General features: G+C 37.8%; 2 protein-coding genes across 2 annotated transcripts in view; one reads left to right on the top strand and one right to left on the bottom strand.

The window, feature by feature from the left end:
* The first annotated feature begins 626 nt into the window (after positions 1-626).
* LOC135690687 (uncharacterized) lies at positions 627-1332 on the top strand. The gene is made up of 2 exons (XM_065208313.2): positions 627-1008; positions 1199-1332. The coding sequence occupies exons 1-2, from the start codon at positions 627-629 to the stop codon at positions 1306-1308; spliced, it is 492 nt and encodes a 163-aa protein (XP_065064385.2). The 3' UTR covers positions 1309-1332.
* Positions 1333-4651: 3319 nt separating this feature from the next.
* Positions 4652-27710, bottom strand: part of LOC135690686 (mitochondrial inner membrane m-AAA protease component paraplegin) — a 30697-nt gene continuing 7638 nt past the window's right edge. Inside the window, exons 3-22 of the mRNA XM_065208312.2 lie at positions 27108-27194; positions 26599-26759; positions 26201-26281; positions 25553-25695; positions 24809-24923; positions 24583-24641; positions 24368-24476; positions 24115-24235; positions 22702-22810; positions 22327-22391; positions 20917-20981; positions 20374-20536; positions 19285-19395; positions 19024-19139; positions 18816-18899; positions 18410-18482; positions 17864-17910; positions 10032-10145; positions 6460-6537; positions 4652-5044 (exon numbers count right to left, since the gene is read on the bottom strand). Of these exons, the coding sequence (XP_065064384.1) occupies positions 4913-5044; positions 6460-6537; positions 10032-10145; positions 17864-17910; positions 18410-18482; positions 18816-18899; positions 19024-19139; positions 19285-19395; positions 20374-20536; positions 20917-20981; positions 22327-22391; positions 22702-22810; positions 24115-24235; positions 24368-24476; positions 24583-24641; positions 24809-24923; positions 25553-25695; positions 26201-26281; positions 26599-26759; positions 27108-27194 (2033 nt within the window). The 3' untranslated portion in view covers positions 4652-4912. The remainder of the gene's footprint in view (positions 5045-6459; positions 6538-10031; positions 10146-17863; positions 17911-18409; positions 18483-18815; positions 18900-19023; positions 19140-19284; positions 19396-20373; positions 20537-20916; positions 20982-22326; positions 22392-22701; positions 22811-24114; positions 24236-24367; positions 24477-24582; positions 24642-24808; positions 24924-25552; positions 25696-26200; positions 26282-26598; positions 26760-27107; positions 27195-27710) is intronic.

The following is a 27710-nucleotide window of genomic DNA, read 5'->3' as shown; positions in this document are numbered from 1 at the left end:
CCCAACCACGCCCAATAGTTTCAGGAATGTAACACAAAATATAGAGAAGATAAAATACTGAAGTTATCAATGTGAAAGTATAATATTAAATACTAATGTAAATAAGGTAACGGGACTCAAGCCAACGTTCTCAGAAAATACCCTGCTGACCGGCCTCAGAGCTCCCCGCTCACATCTGTCTCTGCATCTTCAGCTATCCCCTTTTATACAAGTTAAGGTTTACATGTCCAAAATAGAATGCTTAGATACGATAAACAGTTTTCTTAACAACCGTGACGATTACAAGATATTTCAAAGGAATTACGTAAAATCAAGCAGCGTTATCTCGTTTTGTTGCTGTGGCCACAGCGTCTATTGTCAACAGTCCAGTCAATCCTAAAAATATCTAATTACAGCAAGCCTGCATAAAAGCATTGCATCAGCGCTAAAAGTAAACACATTACATATCGGATTGGGGCTCTGTCTACACGAATACGTTTTGGGTGGGCGCTGCGGGAATTTCGCCTTTGTTCTACATTCTCAGCGCAGTAGCATTTTGTTATTTTGCCAAGGAAGCCATCTAGGCGCCAAATCCGAAGCTTTCAGGGAACAAGAACTTTGCGAAATTATAACTAAACTAACTCAGTATGGGGAAAGAGAAAACCAAAGAAGATATTTTTACATGGACTGATCAGGAAATCGAACTGTTACTGGAAACCGTAAAGGCTTATTCTTCGCAATGCTCATACGAAGGAAAGGATTGGGAAAGCATCAAATCAAAATATGACAAGATAAAAGAATTGTTTATCGAAAGGTACCCAAAAGAATCAGAGGAAGAATTCCCAAAGTTGTCTGTTCTTGACAGTATAACTAAAGAAAGAGTGGCCGCAAAAGTGAAGCAGTTGCGTGTCAAGTACAAGAAGGCTGTCGACTTTGGTAAGAGAAGTGATGGAGAACGTATCATAATGACCTACTACGACCTATGCATGGATATATGGTCCGGTTCACCATCCACAAACAGCATTCAAGGCAAGTATTGTATAGATGTGTGTTGAATAGTTTCTTATGATAAGCCATTAAAAATTGTTCCAATAATGTAACTTTTCACCTGCCCATGCATACAATAATTATGCAAATTTTGTTATGTCATTCTATTATGCTTTCAGTGGTAAAAGATTATTCCTGGTAAAAATATAATCAAGAAACTTTATATTTATAGGAGGTATTGATACTAGTTCACCAGAGGACAGTAAGTCGAATCTGGGGATATATCCATTGAAGAAGACAGTGCTTTCCAGGATGAGAATGCTGAAGAAATCATTGGAATAACAGGGGTAATGCAGAAGATAGACAGGAAGTTAGTGATAGTTCAAATGAGCCACAAAGAGTGGACAGGCGAGAAAAAATATCTAAATTTTTGAAAGATCGAAAAGAAAAAAATATGATGTCCAAAAAATCTTTTGAAAGCCAGCAGTTGAGTTTGATGAGAGAAGATGTTTCTCTGAAGTGAAAATTTGCTGAACAGGCTGAACCAATGGACAAAGAATTTTTGCAACATGCAAAGAAAATGACAACTTCAATGGAGCGCATGATAGAGGCAATGACAGGGTGCATGGAATTTATGCAAAGAATGTGCACAATGCAGATGCACCAACAAAACATGTTGTTAGGGAATCAAAATGCCATGAATTACATCTTGTCCCCTTCATCAAGCCCTAAATTCAGTTTTCAACAGCAAGGTCTACAACGTAATGTTGCTCAATCTTCAAGCAGATCAACAAGAAATGAAAATGTAGAGTCATTCTTGAATTTATTAAATAGCTAGTGAACATTGTTATATTTATCTTAACAGAAAAAAACGTGTTTCTGAAAGAAAGATTCAAAAAGTATATTTTTCTGATTTTGTTGCATATTAAGTTGGTTAGTGTTTAACAGTTGAATATCTTTTTCCCTTTTCATTCAAAATATTTCATAAAGATTTTTCTGTTTTTCTTTCCATCTGACTCATTACTATCACTATTTGCAAACTGAGGCTGGAATGCATTGTCATAGTTTTCTGCTACTATTTGACTCATATCTGCAATACACTAATTATTCATCTCGCAAAAATTATGGAGGATAAAACATGCAAGTACAGTTTTTGGGACAGATGCAACATTAATATCAATTGGCTTTCTCAAAATACTGAATCTTGATTTCAACCATCCATTCATCCTTGCAGATGATAATTTGTACCCGAAAAATTGCTCTTCCTGGGTATTGCCACCTTTAGGGAATTCTTTCATTACATATGGAAGCAAAGGGTAAGCAGGATCCCCCAGCAAGCACACAGGAACAGAATCTTCACCTTGCACAATTGCTCTTGGACATTTTGGTATCATTCCATCTCTCATCATTTCATTGATCTTAGAATTGCTGAATACTCCTGCATCATGTACACTTCCAGGCCATCTAATGTCAACATCAAAGAAACAATATCTATAATCAACACAAGCCTGAGCATTCAAACTGTAGAAACCTTTATGGTTTATAAAGTCGATAGGATTATCTGGGGGTTTTTTGATTAGAATATGGGTTCCATCAACAGCCCCAATGCACTGGGGAAAGCCAAAAGCATTGTAAAAACATGAAGCCATCTCCTGGACTTGTTCTTCTGTTTTTGGAATACTTATGTATTTTTTCACAAGGTGTGTTGAAATTGCTGTAGTCACTCTGCTGACAGTTCTAGAAACTGTTGGAACTGCACAGCCAAATGCATTGGCAGTTTTTCGCATCCGACCTCCATCAGACAAATAATAAAGCGTCAGAGCTAACTGTTTTTCAGGTGACATAGGAATCCTCATGTTGGTTGTTTGCAATGTGATGAATGGACGAAGTTCTGAACAAAGTTTAAAAAAGTTCGTTCGTGAAATTCTTAAATTTTTCTTCCATCGATTATCCATGGATATCCCATTCAACAGGTTTAGCCACCAAACATTCGCCCTTCCTGGATTCTCCCAAAACCTTCTATTTGCTCTTTTTTTCTAACTTTACTAACTGCAGGCCTAGACGACAGTGAAGTCATTCTCCATAAACTTTTTCTTCTGGCAATATAGCACATGTATAAATTGTTAAGCATCTGGACATTCAAGGCCATAGCATTCGCGATACTTGTGATTATAGTCATGAGAGAGCTGATTGTCGAGTTGTAGGCGTCCATCTTTGAATATTTTGTTTTTAAAAAAGGCGCCAAATGTGCAAATGAACACGAGATTGTTTCTGATAATGAGGCATCGTTTTCATTTCATATCGGATTCGGCTGTTTACACGAGAACAGAGGCATATCGGTATCATTTGAAAACGCAAAAACGGTATGAAGCATATCGGATTCATTTGAAAACGCGTTCAGATCGTTTTCATTTGAAAACGCAAAAACGGTATGAAGCATATCGGATTCATTCGTTCTCGTGTTAACAGAAGGCCAATCCGATATCAAATGAATCGAATGATTTCCGAATGATTTCTTGCAGTCATCGTCTTTCATTAAAAATAATTTAGTATTTTTTCAGCCATACTTGTGTTAAGTTAAATTCAATTCTTTATATTGACTTCTTTACTTTATGAGGTTTCTTTCATCTGGTGGCCGTAGGGCATTTAATCATCCCTTTCCCTGCTCTTTGAGACCCTGCATATATGTTTACCCTGCGTTTGTGAAAAATATGGAAAATTTTCTAGCTTTGACGATAAAGTTAGCTTTAACATTGCACGCTTATACCGTTTATCACTGCACAAATTGGTTATCAAAACTAGATATACGTATCTTGGATCGACAGGTTAAACGTCTGTAAATTATCTGAAGAAAGCCCACCGTCCCCCTTCCCCCACCGCCCCCCTTCTCCCTTAACACATTTGAAAGTTCAAATTGCAAAAAGGTTTAAATGTTTCTTCTGCAAACGTAATTCTACTGTAAATAAGCGAAATAGAGAACCCGTAGAAAACGAGTTTTGTCCCAAAGAGTTACCGTCTTAAAGACCTTTACATGGTATTTCGCATCTCCAGATCTCTGACAAGAGCGTAAATTGAGACCACGGTAACCGCCTACGACACAAAATATTTGTGTCAAAGATTGGAAAATAAAACAATCCATGAAGATCAATAAGAAGTTTCTTCACTGCAAGCAAGCCAGATTTGCAAAAACTATTGCAAAATATTTTCACTCGCCACGAGAAACCGGTTTGAAAAAAAATGACTTAGGTGAAATATCACCTTTAGGTGAAGATACTGCTTATCGCTTTCCAAAGAAAAACTACAACAGGTTAGTATTTAGATACCCCTGCTTGTTTTCCAATGACACCAGTAACTGAAAAGTTGCCAATGACTTTTGAAAACATTTGGAAACATTTTGATAACAAATCATAACTTTCATTTTCAAATCATTTCATAGACGTTTGTTGCTACGGAAACTAGAAAATAGCGTTTCTTCTGTCACTATTATAATTAAAGCTAATTGCAATGAAATGCGAAATTGAAAAATGTACAATCTGAAAAACAAGCTGCATACTAAGATTCATGGTATGCATGGTATACTAATGATTTCGAGGACCTGACCTGTCTTGTTGGAATGCTAGACATGGTACATCAGATGGTACTACCAACTTACTTAAAGAAGCACATAAAGAATCACGCAGCAGCCTCGCCAAAGCAGAACCCGCGTCACTCGGTTGGGGCAAGGAGTGCAAATGCAACATTTAAGATTTGAATGAAAGATTTAAATCAGCGCAAATGTTCATCAAAATCCACACGTAAACAGTGTCAGCAAAAATTTTACTACAACGGGGACTAAAGAGGTTAAGAGGACAATTTCATAACATTGCTTGCTCTCAGATTTAGAACTGGTGGCGCGGGCCCTACATAGTCTCCATTAAACTACAATTTTTAGTATAAAGTTGTTATTTCAGTTCTTTGCATCATCCTGGCTGAGTTTGTTCGCAAATGTCTCTCTTTTATCACCATGAGGTGATTCCCCAAGTATGGCTACTAAATCGTCATAGTTGAGGATTTCCTTGCTCAGGAGTTTTGCAGCAAGCTACAAAAAAGATGAAATGAAAAACAAAACATGCATGGGGTGTCATTCCGGGCAGAAATGTAAAAAACCGTTGGTACTTGCAAAAAAAACTAGCTCGTCGAATAACATTCTTAGTTTGAGTTGACTAAATATATTATTAAGGTGTGATGCACTGTTACAACTGGGATTTGATTGACACATCGCTTCACAATGAACAGGGGTTTGATCGACAAGTGCTGTCGCAACGAACAGAGACTTGATTTACATGAAATATAACAAAGATTATGGATTTGATTGACATGTACTGTCACAATGAACAGGGGTTTGATTGACATGTACTGTAACAAAGAACAGAGACTTCATTTACATGTACTATAGCAAAGATTATGGATTTGATTGACATGTACTGTCACAATGAACAGGGGTTTGATTGACATGTACTGTAACAAAGAACAGAGACTTCATTTACATGTACTATAATAAAGATTATGGATTTGATTGACATGTACTGTCACAATGAACAGGGGTTTGATTGACATGTACTGTAACAAAGAACAGAGACTTCATTTACATGTACTATAATAAAGATTATGGATTTGATTGACATGTACTGTCACAATGAACAGGGGTTTGATTGAAATGTACTGTAACAAAGAACAGAGACTTCATTTACATGTACTATAACAAATATTATGGATTTGATTGACATGTAGTGTCACAATGAACAGGGGTTTGATTGACATGTACTGTAACAAAGAACAGAGATTTCATTTACATGTACTATAACAAAGATTATGGGTTTTGATTGACATATACTGTCAATGAACAGGGGTTTGATTGACGTGTTGTTGCTTCTCTTTCCTTGTTTGTTTTTCTTTACATAAAATTTAATAGTTGTCGCTTAATCATGTTCGTACTGTTACTTGTTGTTACTGTTAATTAATTAATTAATTTTCTTTTTTTTCGTAAAAAGCTCTAATTTGTCATTTAGACGTAAAGAGCTTATTTAAGTATTAAATTGTACTTTAGTTAATTTAATTGATGATGATGATGATGATGATGATGATGACTCTTTCATTGATTGACATGTACTGTAACAACGACTAGGGATTTGATTGACATGTACTGTCAGGGCGTTTGATTGACATGTACTGTAACAACGACTAGGGATTTGATTGACATATACTGTCACAATGAACAGGGATTTCATTGTAATGTCTTTTTATACAGTTATACAACATGTTACGTTTTTAACTTTGACCAATCGTAACTTTGATAGCCACATGTGAAGGCATCAGACAATTTAAGTGTTCTTGTGATGCAAACAGGTATGAATAGCCCTACAAGTGAAGGACTTTCCGATTTCACCTACGACGTAGACATAGCTTAAACTAGATTTTATCAAGAACAGCGAAGCTTGTTAAGAGTAAGATAACCTCTTCAAGCATCTCTTCGTTTCTCTTGATTATTTCTTCTGTCTTCTCGTAGGCTACTTTGACCAACGAACTGGCCTCCTAAAAGAAAAAGCCCATCAGTGCGCTCAAATATTGATGTTTTATGCAACATAATAAAAGGATGTTTATGACGCGGTGAAGCGAGTTGATGATTATCTGGCCTAAAAGACAATTTATGGACAAGCAAAGAGATGGTTAAATCGCTTTTATATCGTAATCATACTATAAATTTCAATGAACAATTCATTGAAAGTTATTTCTAGATATTCTCTTAATGGCACGTGACAAAAAAAGAAAGATTTCGGGAATAACATTTGTGGTTCAATCTTGAGCTATATATGACGTTTAGATAAATATACAGCATAGGGACTTGTAAGGCTTCTGGCCTTCTGAATCTCGTTTTGTGATAGCATCAAACTCTGAAATGTTCGAAGATAACTGATTGCTGACAAAGTTTGATGCAAAGACAAAAAGAAATAAGCCAATAGAGAATAAGGCTAGCCTCACCGACAGTGTTTTGACCAATTAGAGCCTTTTAAAGTGCCTATGCAGCGAAATTTACCGTTCCAATATTTTAAAAGAAATCTATAGAATCCTTCGCCCTTGTTCTTATACAAAAAACAGAATTCCGATAAGTTAAATGGTTCTTTTATTATTGAGTGTCAAAGTATGCATATTTTGCAGTTGCGTTGCGAAATTTTATTTCCCGCTGTGACGTCACAGTGATGAGTCGAGGCAAAACCATTTAGTCAGGTCTGTTAAATCACTTATTGGGTCGAATTGTGCAAATTGTGATACTAGCATGAAACTTTGCAATAATGGACAGTTTGATACGCTGAAAAAGATAGGATAGGGAACCGAAATGAAAATTGCCCCTTTCAGCTATTTTTAGCTGGGGTACTTTGCCCCAAGACTCTAGCGGCGATATTACGATATCTCTGCTGTAAGTGAGTACAATAACATGAAACTTTGTAACAAGTGACAATCTGATACGCTAAAAATGAAAGGAGCAAGACCCCAACTTGAATTTGCCCCCTTTTCTATTTTTAGACTGGGGTACTTTGCCCTAGACCTTTATTGACGGTATTATCGTATCTCTGTCTCACTTTGGTGGAATAGCATGAAACTTTGCAATAAGGGGCAATTTAATACGCTTAAAAAGATAGGATATGGACCCTCTCCATGAAAATTGCTCCCCTTGTTCTATTTTTAGAGTGCAAGTTATGAATAATTAAGAACTATATCACATCTTTCTCAGCGTATCAAACTGCCTTTATATTGAGAATTTCCGTTCTCCGTTTATAGCCAGTGGTAGAATTAGGGGTCTGAATCAGAGTACCCCAGTCTAAAAATAGAACTTAGGGGCAAGATATGATTTGGTTCGATATCCAATCTTTTTCTGCATGTCAAACTGCCTTTATATCGAGAATTCCAAGTTTCTATGACCTGGCGTTCTCCGTTTGTGGCCAGGGGTCTGGATCAGAGTACCCCAGTCTAGAAATAGAATTTAGGGGCATTAAATGAATTGGGTTTATTTTACATCTTTTTCGGCTCGTTTAACTGCCTTTATATTGTGAATTTCAACTTTCCATGAACTGGAATTCTCTGTTTACGGCCAATTGTACAACTAAGGGTCTGGAACAGAGTACCCCAGTCTAAAAATAGAATTTAGGGGGCATCATATGATTTGGGTTTATTTTATATTTTTTTCGGCTCGTTAAACTGCCTTTGTATTGTGAATTTCAACTTTCTATGAACTAGGATTCTCTGTTTATGGCAAATTGTACAATTAGGGGTCTGGACCAGAGTACCCTAGTCTAAAAATAGAATTTAGGGGAAATTATGAATCGGGTCTACATCACATCTTTTTTTTCTAGTTAAACTGTCTTTTTATTGTGAACTTCAACTTTCTATGGCCTGGCGTTCCCCGTTTATGACCAAAGGTACAATTAGGGGTCTTGACCGGAGTACCCCAGTCTAAAAATAGATCTTATGGGCAAGATATGATTTGGGTCTATATCATATCTTTTTCAGCGTATCAAACTTGGTGTTTTCTGAAATTTTGATGCTTGTACCACCATTTGCACAATTCTTCTTCATATCTCCGTCATTAGAAATTATTCTGTACAACCGCAGTTTCCTGATTGCTGTGGCCCGACTCATCAGTGTGACGTCACAAACTGGCCTTGATTTTCGCAAGCACTACCTAATTTCAAACTCTGATTACACACACTTTTGCTGGTCAAATAATGAAAATTTTGGTGTCAAACGTATCAGAAAAGATAGGAAAATATAACTCTTAAAAAAAAGCAGGACATAAAATTTCGCTGCATAGACACTTTAACAAATAATGTTAACTTCACGAAGATTAAAAATTCAATAGGAACAGACTCAATTTCTGTTTACATATTTTCGGGTCTCCTTCATTATACAGAAATATAGACAAACTTGTCTGGTTATAATACGCTTTCCTTAAATATGTGATTTGGGTTTTTCAAAAATCTAGATTTTGACGTTTTTGTTTATATAAATGGTTGAATGGTTTTTACCTAGACAATAAATTCGAATACAACATTCAGGAAGATGTCTGCTTCATGGAAGCTTTACCCCATACATGGCTTAGCTTCCATGCAATAACAAATTACGAAGTTTTGAAAAAGATGATTCAATATTTGATGAATTCAAATCTCTATCAAAAGAGAATGCTGTTTTTAAAGAATTTGTAATGGAAAACATGTCTAATGATTAAATAACCCGCTCACTGTTCCATAGAATATTATATGTCTATCAATTGAACTAACTAATTGTTTTGTAACTACAGCCATCTATTTATAAAATCCATGCGTTTGACTTGGTGGCATAAAACATACAATACAAACAAAATACAAACAGCGACAAATGGTCAAAAATCTTCACAACCACCTTCAAGAGTCTCTTATCTTCGACAATGGTTTCAATATAGGAAAAATCTTTTTCACATCATTGAAAATTCTCTATAGGACCACAACTGTGATCGTAAACGAGTATTGCAATTCACCTCAGCAAAATGAAACTTGAATACACATTGTTGATCCTTGTTTCTTATAAAAAATGGATTTATCTGGCCTGCGTCTACCTGAACATTTTTCATATTGTGGGCCTGATTATGGACACCCCGCAAATTTTGGGGATACATTCTGATCCTTCGGCTTAGAGCATTCCATCCTTCAGCTCAAGCATAAAATTCTGATCTTCATAACATCTAGCTGTTCTGATTGCTGATTCAAGTAAGGATCTTGTTCTTCCCAATGTTCTGAAGTCTCTCTTAGCTGCCGCTGGGCAAAGTTATTCTGTTATGGGAAACTACGGCGATCAGTGGTTAGAAATTAGCTTAGTAATATTAAGTAGCTCTCAAGAAAACCACGAGTACTTCATATTCGCCTTTGGATTAAGAAACTGGAGCACTACATTCTTGTTGCTTATTAAATAAATGGGTTTATAAAAATGCCTGATGATCGCATTAAGCGGAGTGGCAACAAAGAACGTAGATTTATAACAAGATGAGAAGCTGTCACCTCGTCTATCATTCTGGCCAACTTATCGCTGTATGGCTTTTTTCCGTAATCTGTATTCTTCTTCAATGGAAAAGATATAGGACCAATGCGAGAATTCATGCCAAAGGTGACAATCTGAAAATGAAGATACTTTTCTAAAAATAAAAATTTACAAAGAAAGAAAAACACATATAACTACAAAACAACGACTGCACCTTCCAAAATAGTGTTATCAACCATATTGATAGCCAGCCAACCAACGATAACAAAATAATTAACACGAAAACCAGCATGGCTTCTCTGACTTTCTCCTTCTTCTACACGGCCACTGTGTTAATATTGAAATCAGAGCTGTATCGATTGGAGATCATCATGGCAGCAAAGTATCATGCACCGTAGATAAAATGTCTTCTCTTAAATTCTCCTTCCATTGAAAAATGGCTCAAGGAAGAAAAACCAATCTTGTAATTCTTTAAAAGGTCTAACACACCTATTACAAACACATCCAGAATCATTACTATGTGGCAACCATATGTTGACGAGCCTGATAGCAACTTCAACACGACAAGATTAACATCGAACACGACGAGATAAAGCATCATTCAATGCACAATTCAATGCAAGAACGTACACAGAAATGGATCGAGCCTGACAGCACCTTCAATACGACAAGATTAACATCGAACAAAACGAGATAAAGCACCATTCAATGCACAATTCAATGCAAGAACGTACACAGAAATGGATCGAGCCTGACAGCACCTTCAATACGACAAGATTAACATCGAACAAAACGAGATAAAGCACCATTCAATGCACAATTCAATGCAAGAACGTACACAGAAATGGATCGAGCCTGACAGCACCTTCAATACGACAAGATTAACATCGAACAAAACGAGATAAAGCACCATTCAATGCACCATTCAAAGCAAGAACGTACACAGAAATGAATCGAGCCTCACAGCAACTTCAACACGACAAGATAAACAACGAACACGACGAGATAAAGCACCATTCAATGGACCATTCAATCCGAGAACGTGCACAGAAATGAATCGAGCCTGACAGCACCTTCAACACGACAAGATTAACATCGAACAAAACGAGATAAAGCACCATTCAATGCACAATTCAATGCAAGAACGTACACAGAAATGGATCGAGCCTGACAGCAACTTCAACACGACAAGATAAAAATCGAGCACGACGAGATAAAGCACCATTCAATGCACCATTCAAAGCAAGAACGTACACAGAAATGAATCGAGCCTCACAGCAACTTCAACACGACAAGATAAACAACGAACACGACGAGATAAAGCACCATTCAATGGACCATTCAATCCGAGAACGTGCACAGAAATGAATCGAGCCTGACAGCACCTTCAACACGACAAGATTAACATCGAACAAAACGAGATAAAGCACCATTCAATGCACCATTCAATGCAAGAACGTACACAGAAATGGATCGAGCCTGACAGCACCTTCAATACGACAAGATTAACATCGAACAAGACGAGATAAAGCACCATTCAATGCACAATTCAATGCAAGAACGTACACAGAAATGGATCGAGCCTGACAGCAACTTCAACACGACAAGATAAAAATCGAGCACGACGAGATAAAGCACCATTCAATGCACAATTCAATGCAAGAACGTACACAGAAATGAATCGAGCCTGACAGCAACTTCAACACGACAAGATTAACATCGAACACGACGCGATAAAGCACCATTCAATGCACCATTCAATGCAAGAACGTACACAGAAATGGATCGAGCCTGACAGCAACTTCAACACGACAAGGTTAACATCGAACACGACGAGATAAAGCACCATTCAATGCACCATTCAATGCGAGAACGTACACAGAAATGGATCGAGCCTGACAGCACCTTCAACACGACAAGATTAACATCGAACACGACGAGATAAAGCACCATTCAATGCACAATTCAATGCAAGAACGTACAAAGAAATGGATCGAGCCTAACAGCACCTTCAACACGACAAGATTAAAATCGAGAACGACGAGATAAAGCACCATTCAATGCACCATTCAATGCGAGAACGTACACAGAAATGGCTCGAGCCTGACAGCAACTTCAACACGACAAGATTAACATCGAACACGACGAGATAAAGCACCATTCAATGAACAATTCAATGCAAGAACGTACAAAGAAATGAATCGAGCCTGACAGCACCTTCAACACGACAAGATTAAAATCGAGAACGACGAGATAAATCACCATTCAATGCACAATTCAATGCAAGAACGTACAAAGAAATGGATCGAGCCTAACAGCAACTTCAACACGACAAGATTAACATCGAACACGACGAGATAAAGCACCATTCAATGCACCATTCAATGCAAGAACGTACACAGAAATGGATCGAGCCTGACAGCAACTTCAACACGACAAGATTAACATCGAACACGACGAGATAAAGCACCATTCAATGCACCATTCAATGCAAGAACGTACACAGAAATGGATCGAGCCTGACAGCAACTTCAACACGACAAGATAAAAATCGAGCACGACGAGATAAAGCACCATTCAATGCACCATTCAATGCGAGAACGTACACAGAAATGAATCGAGCCTGACAGCAACTTCAACACGACAAGATAAACATCGAACACGACGAGATAAAGCACCATTCAATGCACAATTCAATGCAAGAACGTACACAGAAATGGATCGAGCCTGACAGCAACTTCAACACGACAAGATTAACATCGAACACGACGAGATAAAGCACCATTCAATGCACAATTCAATGCAAGAACGTACACAGAAATGAATCGAGCCTGACAGCAACTTCAACACGACAAGATTAACATCGAACACGACGAGATAAAGCACCATTCAATGCACAATTCAATGCAAGAACGTACACAGAAATGAATCGAGCCTGACAGCAACTTCAACACGACAAGATTAACATCGAACACGACGAGATAAAGCACCATTCAATGCACCATTCAATGCAAGAACGTACACAGAAATGAATCGAGCCTGACAGCACCTTCAACACGACAAGATTAATATCGAACACGACGAGATAAAGCACCATTCAATGCACAATTCAATGCAAGAACGTACAAAGAAATGAATCGAGCCTGACAGCACCTTCAACACGACAAGATTAAAATCGAGAACGACGAGATAAATCACCATTCAATGCACAATTCAATGCAAGAACGTACAAAGAAATGGATCGAGCCTGACAGCACCTTCAATACGACAAGATTAACATCGAACACGACGAGATAAAGCACCATTCAATGCACAATTCAATGCAAGAACGTACACAGAAATGAATCGAGCCTGACAGCACCTTCAATACGACAAGATTAACATCGAACACGACGAGATAAAGCACCATTCAATGCACCATTCAATGCAAGAACGTACACAGAAATGGATCGAGCCTGACAGCACCTTCAATACGACAAGATTAACATCGAACACGACGAGATAAAGCACCATTCAATGCACAATTGAATGCAAGAACGTACAAAGAAATGGATCGAGCCTGACAGCACCTTCAATACGACAAGATTAACATCGAACACGACGAGATAAAGCACCATTCAATGCACAATTCAATGCAAGAACGTACACAGAAATGAATCGAGCCTGACAGCACCTTCAATACGACAAGATTAACATCGAACACGACGAGATAAAGCACCATTCAATGCACAATTCAATGCAAGAACGTACAAAGAAATGGATCGAGCCTGACAGCACCTTCAATACGACAAGATTAACATCGAACACGACGAGATAAAGCACCATTCAATGCACAATTCAATGCAAGAACGTACACAGAAATGAATCGAGCCTGACAGCACCTTCAATACGACAAGATTAACATCGAACACGACGAGATAAAGCACCATTCAATGCACAATTCAATGCAAGAACGTACACAGAAATGGATCGAGCCTAACAGCAACTTCAACACGACAAGATTAACATCGAACACGACGAGATAAAGCACCATTCAATGCACCATTCAATGCAAGAACGTACACAGAAATGGATCGAGCCTAACAGCAACTTCAACACGACAAGATTAACATCGAACACGACGAGATAAAGCACCATTCAATGCACCATTCAATGCAAGAACGTACACAGAAATGGATCGAGCCTGACAGCAACTTCAACACGACAAGATTAACATCGAACACGACGAGATAAAGCACCATTCAATGCACCATTCAATGCAAGAACGTACACAGAAATGGATCGAGCCTGACAGCAACTTCAACACGACAAGATAAAAATCGAGCACGACGAGATAAAGCACCATTCAATGCACCATTCAATGCGAGAACGTACACAGAAATGAATCGAGCCTGACAGCATCTTCAACACGACAAGATAAACATCGAACACGACGAGATAAAGCACCATTCAATGCACAATTCAATGCAAGAACGTACACAGAAATGGATCGAGCCTGACAGCAACTTCAACACGACAAGATTAACATCGAACACGACGAGATAAAGCACCATTCAATGCACAATTCAATGCAAGAACGTACACAGAAATGAATCGAGCCTGACAGCAACTTCAACACGACAAGATTAACATCGAACACGACGAGATAAAGCACCATTCAATGCACCATTCAATGCAAGAACGTACACAGAAATGAATCGAGCCTGACAGCACCTTCAACACGACAAGATTAATATCGAACACGACGAGATAAAGCACCATTCAATGCACCATTCAATGCGAGAACGTACACAGAAATGAATCGAGCCTGACAGCAACTTCAACACGACAAGATAAAAATCGAGCACGACGAGATAAAGCACCATTCAATGCACCATTCAATGCGAGAACGTACACAGAAATGAATCGAGCCTGACAGCAACTTCAACACGACAAGATAAACATCGAACACGACGAGATAAAGCACCATTCAATGCACAATTCAATGCAAGAACGTACACAGAAATGAATCGAGCCTGACAGCAACCTCAACACGACAAGATTAACATCGAACACGACGAGATAAAGCACCATTCAATGCACAATTCAATGCAAGAACGTACACAGAAATGAATCGAGCCTGACAGCAACTTCAACACGACAAGATTAACATCGAACACGACGAGATAAAGCACCATTCAATGCACAATTCAATGCAAGAACGTACACAGAAATGAATCGAGCCTGACAGCAACTTCAACACGACAAGATTAACATCGAACACGACGAGATAAAGCACCATTCAATGCACAATTCAATGCAAGAACGTACACAGAAATGAATCGAGCCTGACAGCAACTTCAACACGACAAGATAAAAATCGAGCACGACGAGATAAAGCACCATTCAATGCACCATTCAATGCGAGAACGTACACAGAAATGAATCGAGCCTGACAGCAACTTCAACACGACAAGATTAACATCGAACACGACGAGATAAAGCACCATTCAATGCACAATTCAATGCAAGAACGTACACAGAAATGGATCGAGCCTGACAGCAACTTCAACACGACAAGATAAAAATCGAGCACGACGAGATAAAGCACCATTCAATGCACCATTCAATGCGAGAACGTACACAGAAATGAATCGAGCCTGACAGCAACTTCAACACGACAAGATAAACATCGAACACGACGAGATAAAGCACCATTCAATGCACAATTCAATGCAAGAACGTACACAGAAATGGATCGAGCCTGACAGCAACTTCAACACGACAAGATTAACATCGAACACGACGAGATAAAGCACCATTCAATGCACAATTCAATGCAAGAACGTACACAGAAATGAATCGAGCCTGACAGCAACTTCAACACGACAAGATTAACATCGAACACGACGAGATAAAGCACCATTCAATGCACCATTCAATGCAAGAACGTACACAGAAATGAATCGAGCCTGACAGCACCTTCAACACGACAAGATTAATATCGAACACGACGAGATAAAGCACCATTCAATGCACAATTCAATGCAAGAACGTACAAAGAAATGAATCGAGCCTGACAGCACCTTCAACACGACAAGATTAAAATCGAGAACGACGAGATAAATCACCATTCAATGCACAATTCAATGCAAGAACGTACAAAGAAATGGATCGAGCCTGACAGCACCTTCAATACGACAAGATTAACATCGAACACGACGAGATAAAGCACCATTCAATGCACAATTCAATGCAAGAACGTACACAGAAATGAATCGAGCCTGACAGCACCTTCAATACGACAAGATTAACATCGAACACGACGAGATAAAGCACCATTCAATGCACAATTCAATGCAAGAACGTACACAGAAATGGATCGAGCCTGACAGCACCTTCAATACGACAAGATTAACATCGAACACGACGAGATAAAGCACCATTCAATGCACAATTCAATGCAAGAACGTACACAGAAATGGATCGAGCCTGACAGCACCTTCAATACGACAAGATTAACATCGAACACGACGAGATAAAGCACCATTCAATGCACAATTCAATGCAAGAACGTACACAGAAATGAATCGAGCCTAACAGCAACTTCAATACGACAAGATTAACATCGAACACGACGAGATAAAGCACCATTCAATGCACAATTCAATGCAAGAACGTACACAGAAATGGATCGAGCCTGACAGCAACTTCAACACGACAAGATAAAAATCGAGCACGACGAGATAAAGCACCATTCAATGCACCATTCAATGCGAGAACGTACACAGAAATGGATCGAACCTGACAGCACCTTCAATACGACAAGATTAACATCGAACACGACGAGATAAAGCACCATTCAATGCACAATTCAATGCAAGAACGTACACAGAAATGGATCGAGCCTGACAGCAACTTCAACACGACAAGATTAACATCGAACACGACGAGGTAAAGCACCATTCAATACACAATTCAATGCAAGAACGTACACAGAAATGAATCGAGCCTGACAGCAACTTCAACACGACAAGATAAAAATCGAGCACGACGAGATAAAGCACCATTCAATGCACGATTCAAGGCAAGAACGTACACAGAAATGAATCCAGCCTGACAGCACCTTTAACACGACAAGATTAACATCAAACACGACGAGATAAAGCACCATTCAATGCACAATTCAATGCAAGAACGTACACAGAAATGAATCGAGCCTGACAGCACCTTCAATACGACAAGATTAACATCGAACACGACGAGATAAAGCACCATTCAATGCACAATTCAATGCAAGAACGTACACAGAAATGGATCGAGCCTGACAGCAACTTCAACACGACAAGATTAACATCGAACACGACGAGGTAAAGCACCATTCAATACACAATTCAATGCAAGAACGTACACAGAAATGAATCGAGCCTGACAGCAACTTCAACACGACAAGATAAAAATCGAGCACGACGAGATAAAGCACCATTCAATGCACGATTCAAGGCAAGAACGTACACAGAAATGAATCGAGCCTGACAGCACCTTTAACACGACAAGATTAACATCAAACACGACGAGATAAAGCACCATTCAATGCACCATTCAAAGTGCACAGAAATGGATCAATAGATTAAAAATACTCTGTACCTACACACAGTGGAAACGTATAGATGGAAATGTGCAATGATAATGAAAGAGCATTTCATAGAATGAAATCTTTAATAAAAAATAGAACCTGCTCAAAATAGAACCAGCAAAGACACAATTAGTGCAAAATACTCGAAGATACACACAAGTCTGTGTATAGAGGAAAGATCAAACGAACTTAGACATGAAATGTGAAATGGTTTTGAATTTTACAGTAATACCAGACCTGTTTATAAGCCATTTCAGTGACTTTTCGTAAATCATCTTCGGCCCCTAAAAATAAGCATTTCTAAGCTCTGTACTAAAAATCATTGACTCAACAAAATAACAAAAATAGACATTGAGTATATACATTTCTAATGCCTCCTTCTGGAACAAGAGAGAGTCTACAAAATCAACGAGGTATTATATGTTCATTGGCCCCTACCTCACAATTAAACATGTTTCATTGTTCCCTCCCGCAAGGTAAAAACATTTTGCTTCTGGTAGTATAAAATTTGACGTATGATATCTTTGCAAACGTCCCATATCAGAGATTAAACAAAGATTAAACAAAGATTAAACAAAGAAGAAAATATTTTTTTCAAACAAGAATTTTTCTTAAACTCTATAAGATGTTAAGAAGTATCCGTTGAAATTCATCGTCCTAAATTGTCCTATATATACAATTTTCAATACTCAAATTATTTAACGCTTGATATTGTTTCACACAAACAAACTTTCAGAAAATGATGATTTCAGATTGCTTGTTTGAGCTTTTTATCAAACTAACCAGTAGTAATTCTTTGAAAGGTCAATGCTTCAGCGACGCGCCCTCCCAAAGCCATGCACATGCGATCAAAAAGCTACAAAATTAAAACGAGGCTATCAGAGAAGAAAATGAGAAAAATTACAGCTCTCATCAAGATTAAAATCTTCACTTTACTACAGGTTAAAGCATTATTAGAAAAGAGCCGCAAAAATCCTACCAGTCCTATACAAATGCAACAAATCCCGGGGCTCGCACAGAGATAGCGTTCTCTTTCTTTTGTAAACGGGTACTTGTAAACGGGGACATTTGTAGCAAATAAGAAACACCGCAATGCGACCAGAATGAACAGCAATACACGTAAATCAATAAATGCTAATATCTCGCCCCGGCGTGCGGGGCAGAGCCAAAAAAGAGATTAGACATTTACCTGTTCAGTTGTGAATAGCTTGATGTCAAGGGGTAGGTGCTGCGTATATCCAAGCACTGAGTTAGTCCTTGGAGCGACTGATACCTGAGACAAAGGAAAGATCGACCTTAACTACAATTGGCTCGGAATTTCAACGTAATTCAAACGACTGAATTGATTCAGGTTGAACTTATTAGAATACAGAGAAACATTTGAAGCTGGCAGAAACCTTTAAAATTGGCTCTGTGTGTTTCAGCATCCAGCCAACAACAGCGTGTCCTGCTTCATGATACGCAATTATTTTCCTCTCTTCAGGTGATACTGGGTTACTCTTTTTTTCCATTCCTGAAAACAACGAGAGTGATGCCACTTCTTATCATTTAGCCTTTCTTCTATCATTCACTAACAAGTAATTTCAAGGCATTAGATCATATCTTGAAATATTTCACTTAAACTTTACTTCCAGAAAAGGAAATTTCTAAAATAATACCTGCTATTATTCTCTCAACTGCATAATCAAAGTTTGTTTGTGAAATGTTTTTCTTATTAAATCTCGCAGCGTGAAGGGCAGCCTCGTTGCAAATGTTAGCAATGTCTGCACCTGAAACCAGATAAGTTGCTTGCAGTTTGAGGAGAGCAACTGGCAAATGCACTAACAAAATTTGTACATTGATACATATACAGATAAATTAGATAAAAGGCAAGAACAGTGAAGAAATGAGAACTGCAAAGAAAGGATAGGATAGCAATGAGAAGCAGCAACAATGTTTTTATACCCTTTTTACTTAACAACATGACATAGGACAAAATTAAGTACCAAAATTTCGCTGGGTTTTATTTTCGTTGAAGCAGGGCAACCGAAAATTAATCCCACCGAATTTTTTTAAAACCGAAATTTCGTCTTACCAACAACTCGATAGAAAACGCTAGAAAAATCTCGTTTTATAGCGATGCACCTTTAAAAAAGCAAGAAAAATTCCATGTTATTTTTCGAGTATTACCCTACGTGAAAACATCAATTTTCGGTTTCTGGTTTTCCTTTGTCATCAACTAATAAAATATTCAGCCCATTTTCACTTTATTCTCTTTTGCCCTCTACATTTAAAGAAATTTGAGTTGACGTTCTTGCCTACTCTTCAGTTCCATTTATTGGGCTAACATCATTTTCAATTTAATTTCAGTTTAAAAATAATCAATTTCAAAACCTTTACGATTGCGTTCCAGATAATTTTATGTTGAAGGAAGACATAACTTACAGAAAGTTCTTCATTTCATTACTCATCGAAATTTTTTTTTCGATCAAAATTTTACAAGTTCTTACAGACATTTACACAGAAACTTCAAAAATATGACCGGAAAATTTTCCACCAAAAATTAATCCACTGAAATCTTTGGCACCGGATTTGTTGGTACTTAATGTGTTATTTCACATAAAAAAATCATTGAATCCAATCAGAACACTAAAAAAAGAATGACCTGGATGGCAACGCAAATCTACAGACTTCCAGCCAAGTTAACTTGAGGATAAAGACTGATGAAAAGAAAATTTATCGGTGGCAGAAATTATAAGTGGACCTACCACTTTTGCCAGGCGTGAGCTCGGCAAGGCGTTTGGCATAACATGAAGTTGGCTTCTCCAATCTTAGCTTTTTTAAGTATAATTTGAAAATGTCTTTCCTTTCTGGCAATGTTGGTAAATCAATATTTATGAGTCGATCAAATCTTCCCGGCCGAAGCAGTGCCTAAAACACACACAAGTCTTCAATAGGAAAGCAAACATCGTTACACCGTAATGGTTACACAGCGAGACATTAAGCTGAAACAAAAGCTGAAACAAAGCTGAAACAAAGCTGAAACAAAGCTGAAACAAAGCTGAAACAAAGCTGAAACAAAGCTGAAACAAAAAGCTTCAAAGTGCCAGGCTCGCCAGGCTAGACCTTATTTCACGGTATGAATAAGACATGCATTCTTCAAAGAACTTTGTCTTTTTCCGGACATAAAATTGCTGCAAAAGGCCATAGGACGGGAAAGTTTATGCGATAATACATGCAATTGCTTAGAATTATTTATAGCTAAGTGGAATCAACAGTTATTAGATTGTTATTAGATTGTAAAAGAATACCTGGTCGAGGATATCAGGTCGGTTTGTAGAAGCTAGTATGACAACGCCCTCCGTTGTGTTGATACCTAAGAGGAAAACAAAACTCATTAACAGGACAAAGACTGGTAGCAGACCTTACTAAATGGTAGCCTTCTCAGAATGGATGCCAAATAGGAGCTTTAGGCCACGTTGTAGGGAACAATGGTTTGGAGGACCTGGCATTGACCGATAAAATTGAAGGAAAAACAGCATGGCTAGTTTAACCATGGATTGGAGGTTAAATGGATGCTTGGAAAAATTTTTTGGCGGTACAAAATTTGAAAATGGCTTTAAAAAAGCAAACTTTTTATAAGGTACTAAAAGCTTTTGAGTCTGACACTCCTTAGAGGATGGAACGTCACAATAAGTTCCGAAGGCACAAAATGTAAAAATGTGTCTTTATTTCTGGATCGAAATAGGCCAATCAGAAAAAACACAAGCAAATGGCCGTTATAGTCGTCCAATCAGTGCCGCGTGCCTAAAGAAAAATTACCACTGGAATCCAAACGAACTCCTTCTGCCTACAAAGGCGGCTTTGCCGTTTGTATGTAGATCGATTCCAAAACTGCTAGATGCAAAGACGATTGGGCTCTGTCAACTATCTAAAACATGTCGTCATTATAGAGTTTTGCAAAATTTGGGTTGCCTAAAAGATGTTGACCGATGGCAGAATCACTTGTTTTAACAGTGTTTTATACTAACAAGATTGAGAAGGCTGTTCTCTTGGAGGGGCAGTTCTGTTTCTAATGTTGGAATGAATATATTATTTTACATTCGCTTTAAAAAAAGCAAACATTTGAGTAAACTAAAGCTTTTCGTCTGATTGGTCAACCTTAACAGTCATGTGCTCACGTTTCCGATTGTCCTTTTTCGATCCACAACTGGGTATATATATTTGCTAACGTAGAGTTTTCGGTCTATGTTCTGACGTTTTAAATTCTGAAGAATGTCATATAAAAAGTTTTAGTTTACTCAAATGTTTGCTTTTTCAAAGCCATTTTCAAGTTTTGTACCACCAAAAGATTGTTTGCATATTATCATACCCTATTCCCCAAGCTTTGTGCAACCTACATTGCCAAAATCACACTGTCATGTAAATTCAAAAGCGATGGAACTCATTTTGGGTGAAATCCTTTTGAATGGATGGAAGGGCTCTCCTAGTACTGTAAACAACACGAATTTAGAGAAAGGGGTGTAAATGATACAGGGGTAACCTTGTTGGTGAAAAAAAGAGATTGGTGGGAGTCTATAAACTCCTTTTTGTTGGATATGGCACCTGGTGATGACTGCCTAAAACAAAGGACTGATTATAACAACAATTTATTCAACAGTTCAAACAATTCTTTGATCGCATTAAACAATTCATATTAGGATGTGAAAGCTTTAATTTACCATCCATTTCAACAAGCAACTGGTTTAATGTATTCTCTTGTTCGCTGTTGCCTCCGGTATTGATCCTGAAAAAGAAAGGCGAAACATATGACAACATGCACGAAATGTAACCACTTAGAGATCCAAACGCTTGCTGATGGATAAACGGTAAGGAAAACAAGAAAGACTCTAATACGTCGTAAAGATAGAAAGAAAGAAAGAAAGAAAGAAAGAAAGAAAGAAAGAAAGAAAGAAAGAAAGAAAGAAAGAAAGAAAGAAAGAAAGAAAGAAAGAAAGAAAGAAAGAAAGAAAGAAAGAAAGAAAGAAAGAAAGAAAGAAAGAAAGAAAGAAAGCGGCAAGCGGTGTTGTGAGCGGCAAATAGGGTATAAGTCGTACGTTGATCTTCTTGATTTGCCAATCGCATCAATTTCATCAATATATACAATGCATGCTGGTCGTTTTCTCGCCTGGGCGAACAGGTCCCTGACTCTCGCTGATCCTACCCCTGTAAAGGTATTGGTGTCATCAATGTTCATTACTTTGCATCAACCAATTTCGGGGCAGAAAACGATTTTTTTATCAAAAGTGGCCACAACAATGTCAATCACACTACTGCTTATTCTACCGCATCTGCTACACGCTATTAATATAAGAACGCTTTGCTCCAGTTTCAGCCTGGCATTTCTTATTTTTTCGCATTAATTCAGCCTAACGTGTTTCTTATTTTGTATCTTACTTTTAATGGAATTCCTGTAGATAGTCATGTCCGGACAGTGGTATAATGGAACATTTCGAGGCCCTTACGAATACACTGCTTGGGGACCCCTGCATTATGACATTCTTTCCAAAATCAAGGCAAAAATTAAGAAATCAGCGAAAGAAATACTTAATGTAAATAAAGATTGAATGATAAATGAGCAAAAAAGCAGTTTCAGATGGTAAACTATGTGAACAATGGAAGAGTACACATCGCAAATATGCAAATAGAGGGACCAAAATTAATCAATGGAATTTGAATTTAGTTGTTCAAAACCTTTGATAATTCGGGGTCTAATAACAAATAGGGATATCGGAGATATGTGAGAGAATAGGGAAAATTTTAAAGAGGGGATAGGATACTGGTTCTGGGGTTACACCTCGAAAAGGTTTTTTGCTACCACAGCCACCGGATTGGCTTAAAATAACAACAAATTATATTTTGCAGCACCAAACATCTGGCTTTTAATTGCACCTTTCGCTGCTTCGGTAAGCTTTTTATTCTAAGAACTGTTTTTCATGTGTAATGTCTCGTCAAGGTCGAATATCCTAAGCGACAAAGAAAAAAGGAAAAGAAAAATATTGTTTAATGCGCTAATGGTGAATTTTGTTCGCTACACTTTATCTGGACTTTGAATGTTGTCACCACTGATAACTGATTAATGATCCCGTGCTGGACGATACGGTTGTTGGTTGAACTTAAATGTCTATTTTTAGTTTGATACAGTACAGTAGATAGGTAAGTACACAATCAGGGTTTTATTGGTTGTTGTGTCCGTCATTTCAGACCAAGAATCTCTGCATGGTTTTGTGGGCGCGGGGTAAAATCGAGGGCGGCTTGTAAACAAGGGCGGTTTATATTCGAATAAACCAAGACAAAATAAGGGACTAGTTCACTAATGACCGAGCATGAAAAGCTCAGAAGTCTTATCTGTTTCTTGCATCAAATAACTCCCTAGATTTGCAAACAGTCTCTTCCGAATGAGATGAAAGCAACATCTTTGCATTATTTGATTGGATGCAAAAGACAAGGAGAGAAAACAAAATCTATACCTGCAAACATCTCCACAAAATCTGACCCCGCCATTGTAATAAATGGAACGGCGGCTTCCGTCGCAACGGCCTTTGCAAGCAAAGTTTTACCCGTTCCAGGCGGACCAACAAGTAGAGCTCCCTAAACAGATAATTCACATTTAATAGACATAAAAAGCTCATCTTTAAAAAAATCATGGTAAAATCTAAAGGCTTGTTTTCATATAACGTATATGCTTCAGAAAAATGCAGTCTCTTGCATAAATAGTTTTACCTTAGGAATTTTCGCGCCTAGATCAGTGAATCTTTTTGGATTTTTGAGGTAGTCGACAAACTCCATAATTTCTTCCTTCGCTTCATTCATTCCTGCTACATCTTTGAATCTAAGATTAAAGATTTCAACTTTATGTTATAGCAAGTAATATGAAAAATGATCGAGGAAATAATCAAAAGAAAATGCATCACAATCTGAATGGAAAGAAACTTTACCCAAGATCCTTTTTTGTTCCAGGCTCGATCACAGTTGCTTTTGCTTTTATATAAGATCCCTGGAAAATAATGGATAGGAAATATTTCTATCAAATAGGGAATTTTATAAAAAATAAAGGACACAAACTCGATACTTTCGATTCTTCTCATGGATGCAGCTTCACTGAACGTGGTGATGCTGCGATTGTTACGTCGACAAAAAACTCAAAAATAAGTGAATACATACAAACGGGTTGCCAGAGATACCGGATCTTCCAGCTGAAGCTGATCCTCTTCCAAGAAGGAAATAGAGGAGCCCTCCCATAATTGCCAAAGTTGCCGCAGTAACCAACACCGTATTGCTGAAAGAAAACCAACATTAAGTTCATCGCATATTTTGAATAGAGTCCTTAAGCAGCCATATGGCTGTTTAAGGGTTTGGAGAAGCCAGATGGTTTCAAGGGTATGAGAAGCCAAACGGTTTTAAGGGTTTGAGATGCCAAACGGTTTAAAGGGTTCGAGAAGCCAGATGGTTTAAGGGTTTGAGAAGCCAAACGGTTTAAGGGTCTGACAAGCAAAACGGTTTAAAGGGTTTGAAAAGCCAAATGGTTTTAAGGGTTTGAGAGGCCAAACGGTTCAAAGGGTTCGAGAAGCCAGATCGTTTAAAGGGTTCGAGAAGCCAGATGGTTTTAAGGGTTTGAAAAGCCAAACTGTTTAAAGGGTTCCAGAAGCCAAACGGTTTTAAGGGTCTGAGAAGCAAAACGGTTTAAAGGGTTTGAGAAGCCAAACGGTTCAAAGGGTTCGAGAAACCAGATGGTTTAAAGGGCTTTTCGCACAAACAAGAGCTGTATTCGTTTGCCTTATCAAGAAGAAAATCCAGTTTTACCCGATTCATTGTGGTTTCCAAACCCTGAAAGCCTGTGAAATCATTATTAGTCGAGAGAAAATTTGGCAAGCAAACATGTACAAAAGAATAAAAACATGGACTAACAACAATTCGTTTTCTCTCTGATACACAACTGGAATGTAATCTTTTGGATCAATTCCAAGCTCCTTCTGTACATCTTCAAATTTTTCTTCAAAACTATCAGTGCTAGAAACGCTGAATGAATAATGCGGCCCCGGCCCAAATATCTAGAAAATGAATAAGAAATAATAGCTAAAAAATAGAGTATTGAATACGTTGCTTGATAATATGCAGTGAGATTAAAAAAGGAATTTATCTTATTATAACTCAAGACTCTTCACAGTTGACATTTCAAAAAGGCTTTTGTAAAATATATGAATGAAATATTGAAAGAAATAAAGCTCGTTCAAATTAACCTCACTACATGCTAATTCTCATAAACTAATCAGCCATACAGAGACGTATCGGCTTGAATCGACCTGGCAGCCATTTCTCATAATTTTCTTGTTCACATTTGATTACTGCACCAAAACACCAAGCTACCAAAGCTACCAAAACAAGAGTTAGATAAAATGTTAACCAATGATTTAATAATTACCAAAAACCAGTGTAAACTTCATATTCAGCTTTATGTTCTGAATTTTTGGTCGTTTTGCAGCAATTACATAATGTAAACTCTATTTAGAATGTTGAGAGGTATGATTGCATAAAATAGTTCAAAGATCTACTTGCCTCTCTCCCTGATACAATGGCACCATTTTGCAAGTAAACAAACACCTTCTCTCCAGATGAGGCAACTTCAAGTTTTTGGACCTAAAATTGTTTTTTACATAATTCGCTAAAAAAATATGTTGCTTAATCATGAAAACCTGAAATGATCTGGATCTCCATTGAGAAAAGAACAACTGCGTCTATAGTCTATAGCTATTTATAAAATTACTCGAGAGCTCGTCAAATGCAAGTGAGTTGATGAATAGGGTTTTCAAAGCTGTAATATCATCACTGCTATAGAGCGGTAACAAGAGATGAAATTGAATAAAAAAGCTGAAACAAGGTAACGATGCAAAACCTAGAAAACTCATCATGCTGATGGGTCAAGTGAACAGTGCAAATTGCAAATAACAACGAACCTCTCCAGTTGAAAGCATTTCTCTATAAAACACTGACCAAGAGCTTTCTGGTACTGGATCTATTGATGCTGTAAATATGTAAAGGGCCACAACTCCACCTAAAATCAGCAGTCGTCCCCAATTGAATGGACTGGGGTCTTCATCTGGAGAGCGCTGCTGGTCTAAAAACAAACCTAATATTAACCTTAAAAGAAGCACTCTGAGTCAAGAAATCGTCAGCAGAAGACGAACAACATTTTTCATAGTTTGAATATTCAGATAATAGAAAGAGACATAGTGGAAATAAAATTCTGGAAGGGGCAAAACGTCCAACTTACTAACCAAGTTTTTTGAAGAAGGGGAACAAAAAGTAGTTGTATTGATGCAACCCTTTTCCTCCAAACCCTTTTTCCAACCATTCTTACAAATTTTTAAGCAAAGTAGAGGCAACTGACTTGTTTATTTTGCAAGATAAACACATGAAAAATGACCATTTCACCAAAAAAAGATGGTTTAGACAAAAAGCAAACCTTTGCTTTGACTGTTGTGAGAAGATTGTTCTTCCTCTTCTCCCTTTGGAGAACTTGCTAATACCATCTGTGATGAAAATCTAACCTCTGCATGCAAATCAATATGCAAAATAAGAAAATAAAACAATTAGGCACAGGGATGAAGCACAGAAATAATTGACTCTCTTCTCTCCTTCTCCGCACTCTCCCGCAACCCCCTATTTCCTCGACGCCCTTTTTCTTCGACACTGACGCTCTGGAACCCAGGGTAGAGCGAAACTAACACTTTTCAGCGGTGCAAAATTTGAAAATGGCTTTAAAAAAACAAACATTTTACAACATACGAAAAGTTTTTTTGTCTGACACTCTTCAGAGTATAAAACGTCAGAATAAGGGTCGAGAGGTTATTTCCTCTCTGATACTGAAACACCTCTCTGTTACTGAAACATTTGTTTTAGGTTATGGTCTTGTGTTTCTTATTACACCCCAAACAACAAACAGAGAAAAAATCTTTGCTGAATTTGAAATTTTACACGCTCAATGTGCAAAACTTACGAGCCCGGCAATTTGGCATTTGCTTATAGCGGCCCTCCAATCGACCACTCTGATTTTTTATAGCACAGA

The sequence above is a fragment of the Rhopilema esculentum genome, chromosome 4 (assembly GCF_057945365.1).
Source record: "Rhopilema esculentum isolate cy_ngs chromosome 4, ASM5794536v1, whole genome shotgun sequence".
NCBI classification, from domain to species: domain Eukaryota; kingdom Metazoa; phylum Cnidaria; class Scyphozoa; order Rhizostomeae; family Rhizostomatidae; genus Rhopilema; species Rhopilema esculentum.
Note: the sequence above shows the minus strand (reverse complement) of the source record. Positions and strands in the feature narration are given on the sequence as shown.

Coding starts and splice junctions, on each gene's coding strand:
- LOC135690687 (XM_065208313.2), top strand. CDS start 627: ATGGGGAAAGAGAAAACCAAAGAAGATATTTTTACATGGACTGATCAG. Junction 1,009..1,198: donor ATCCACAAACAGCATTCAAG/GCAAGTATTGTA, acceptor TTATATTTATAG/GAGGTATTGATACTAGTTCA.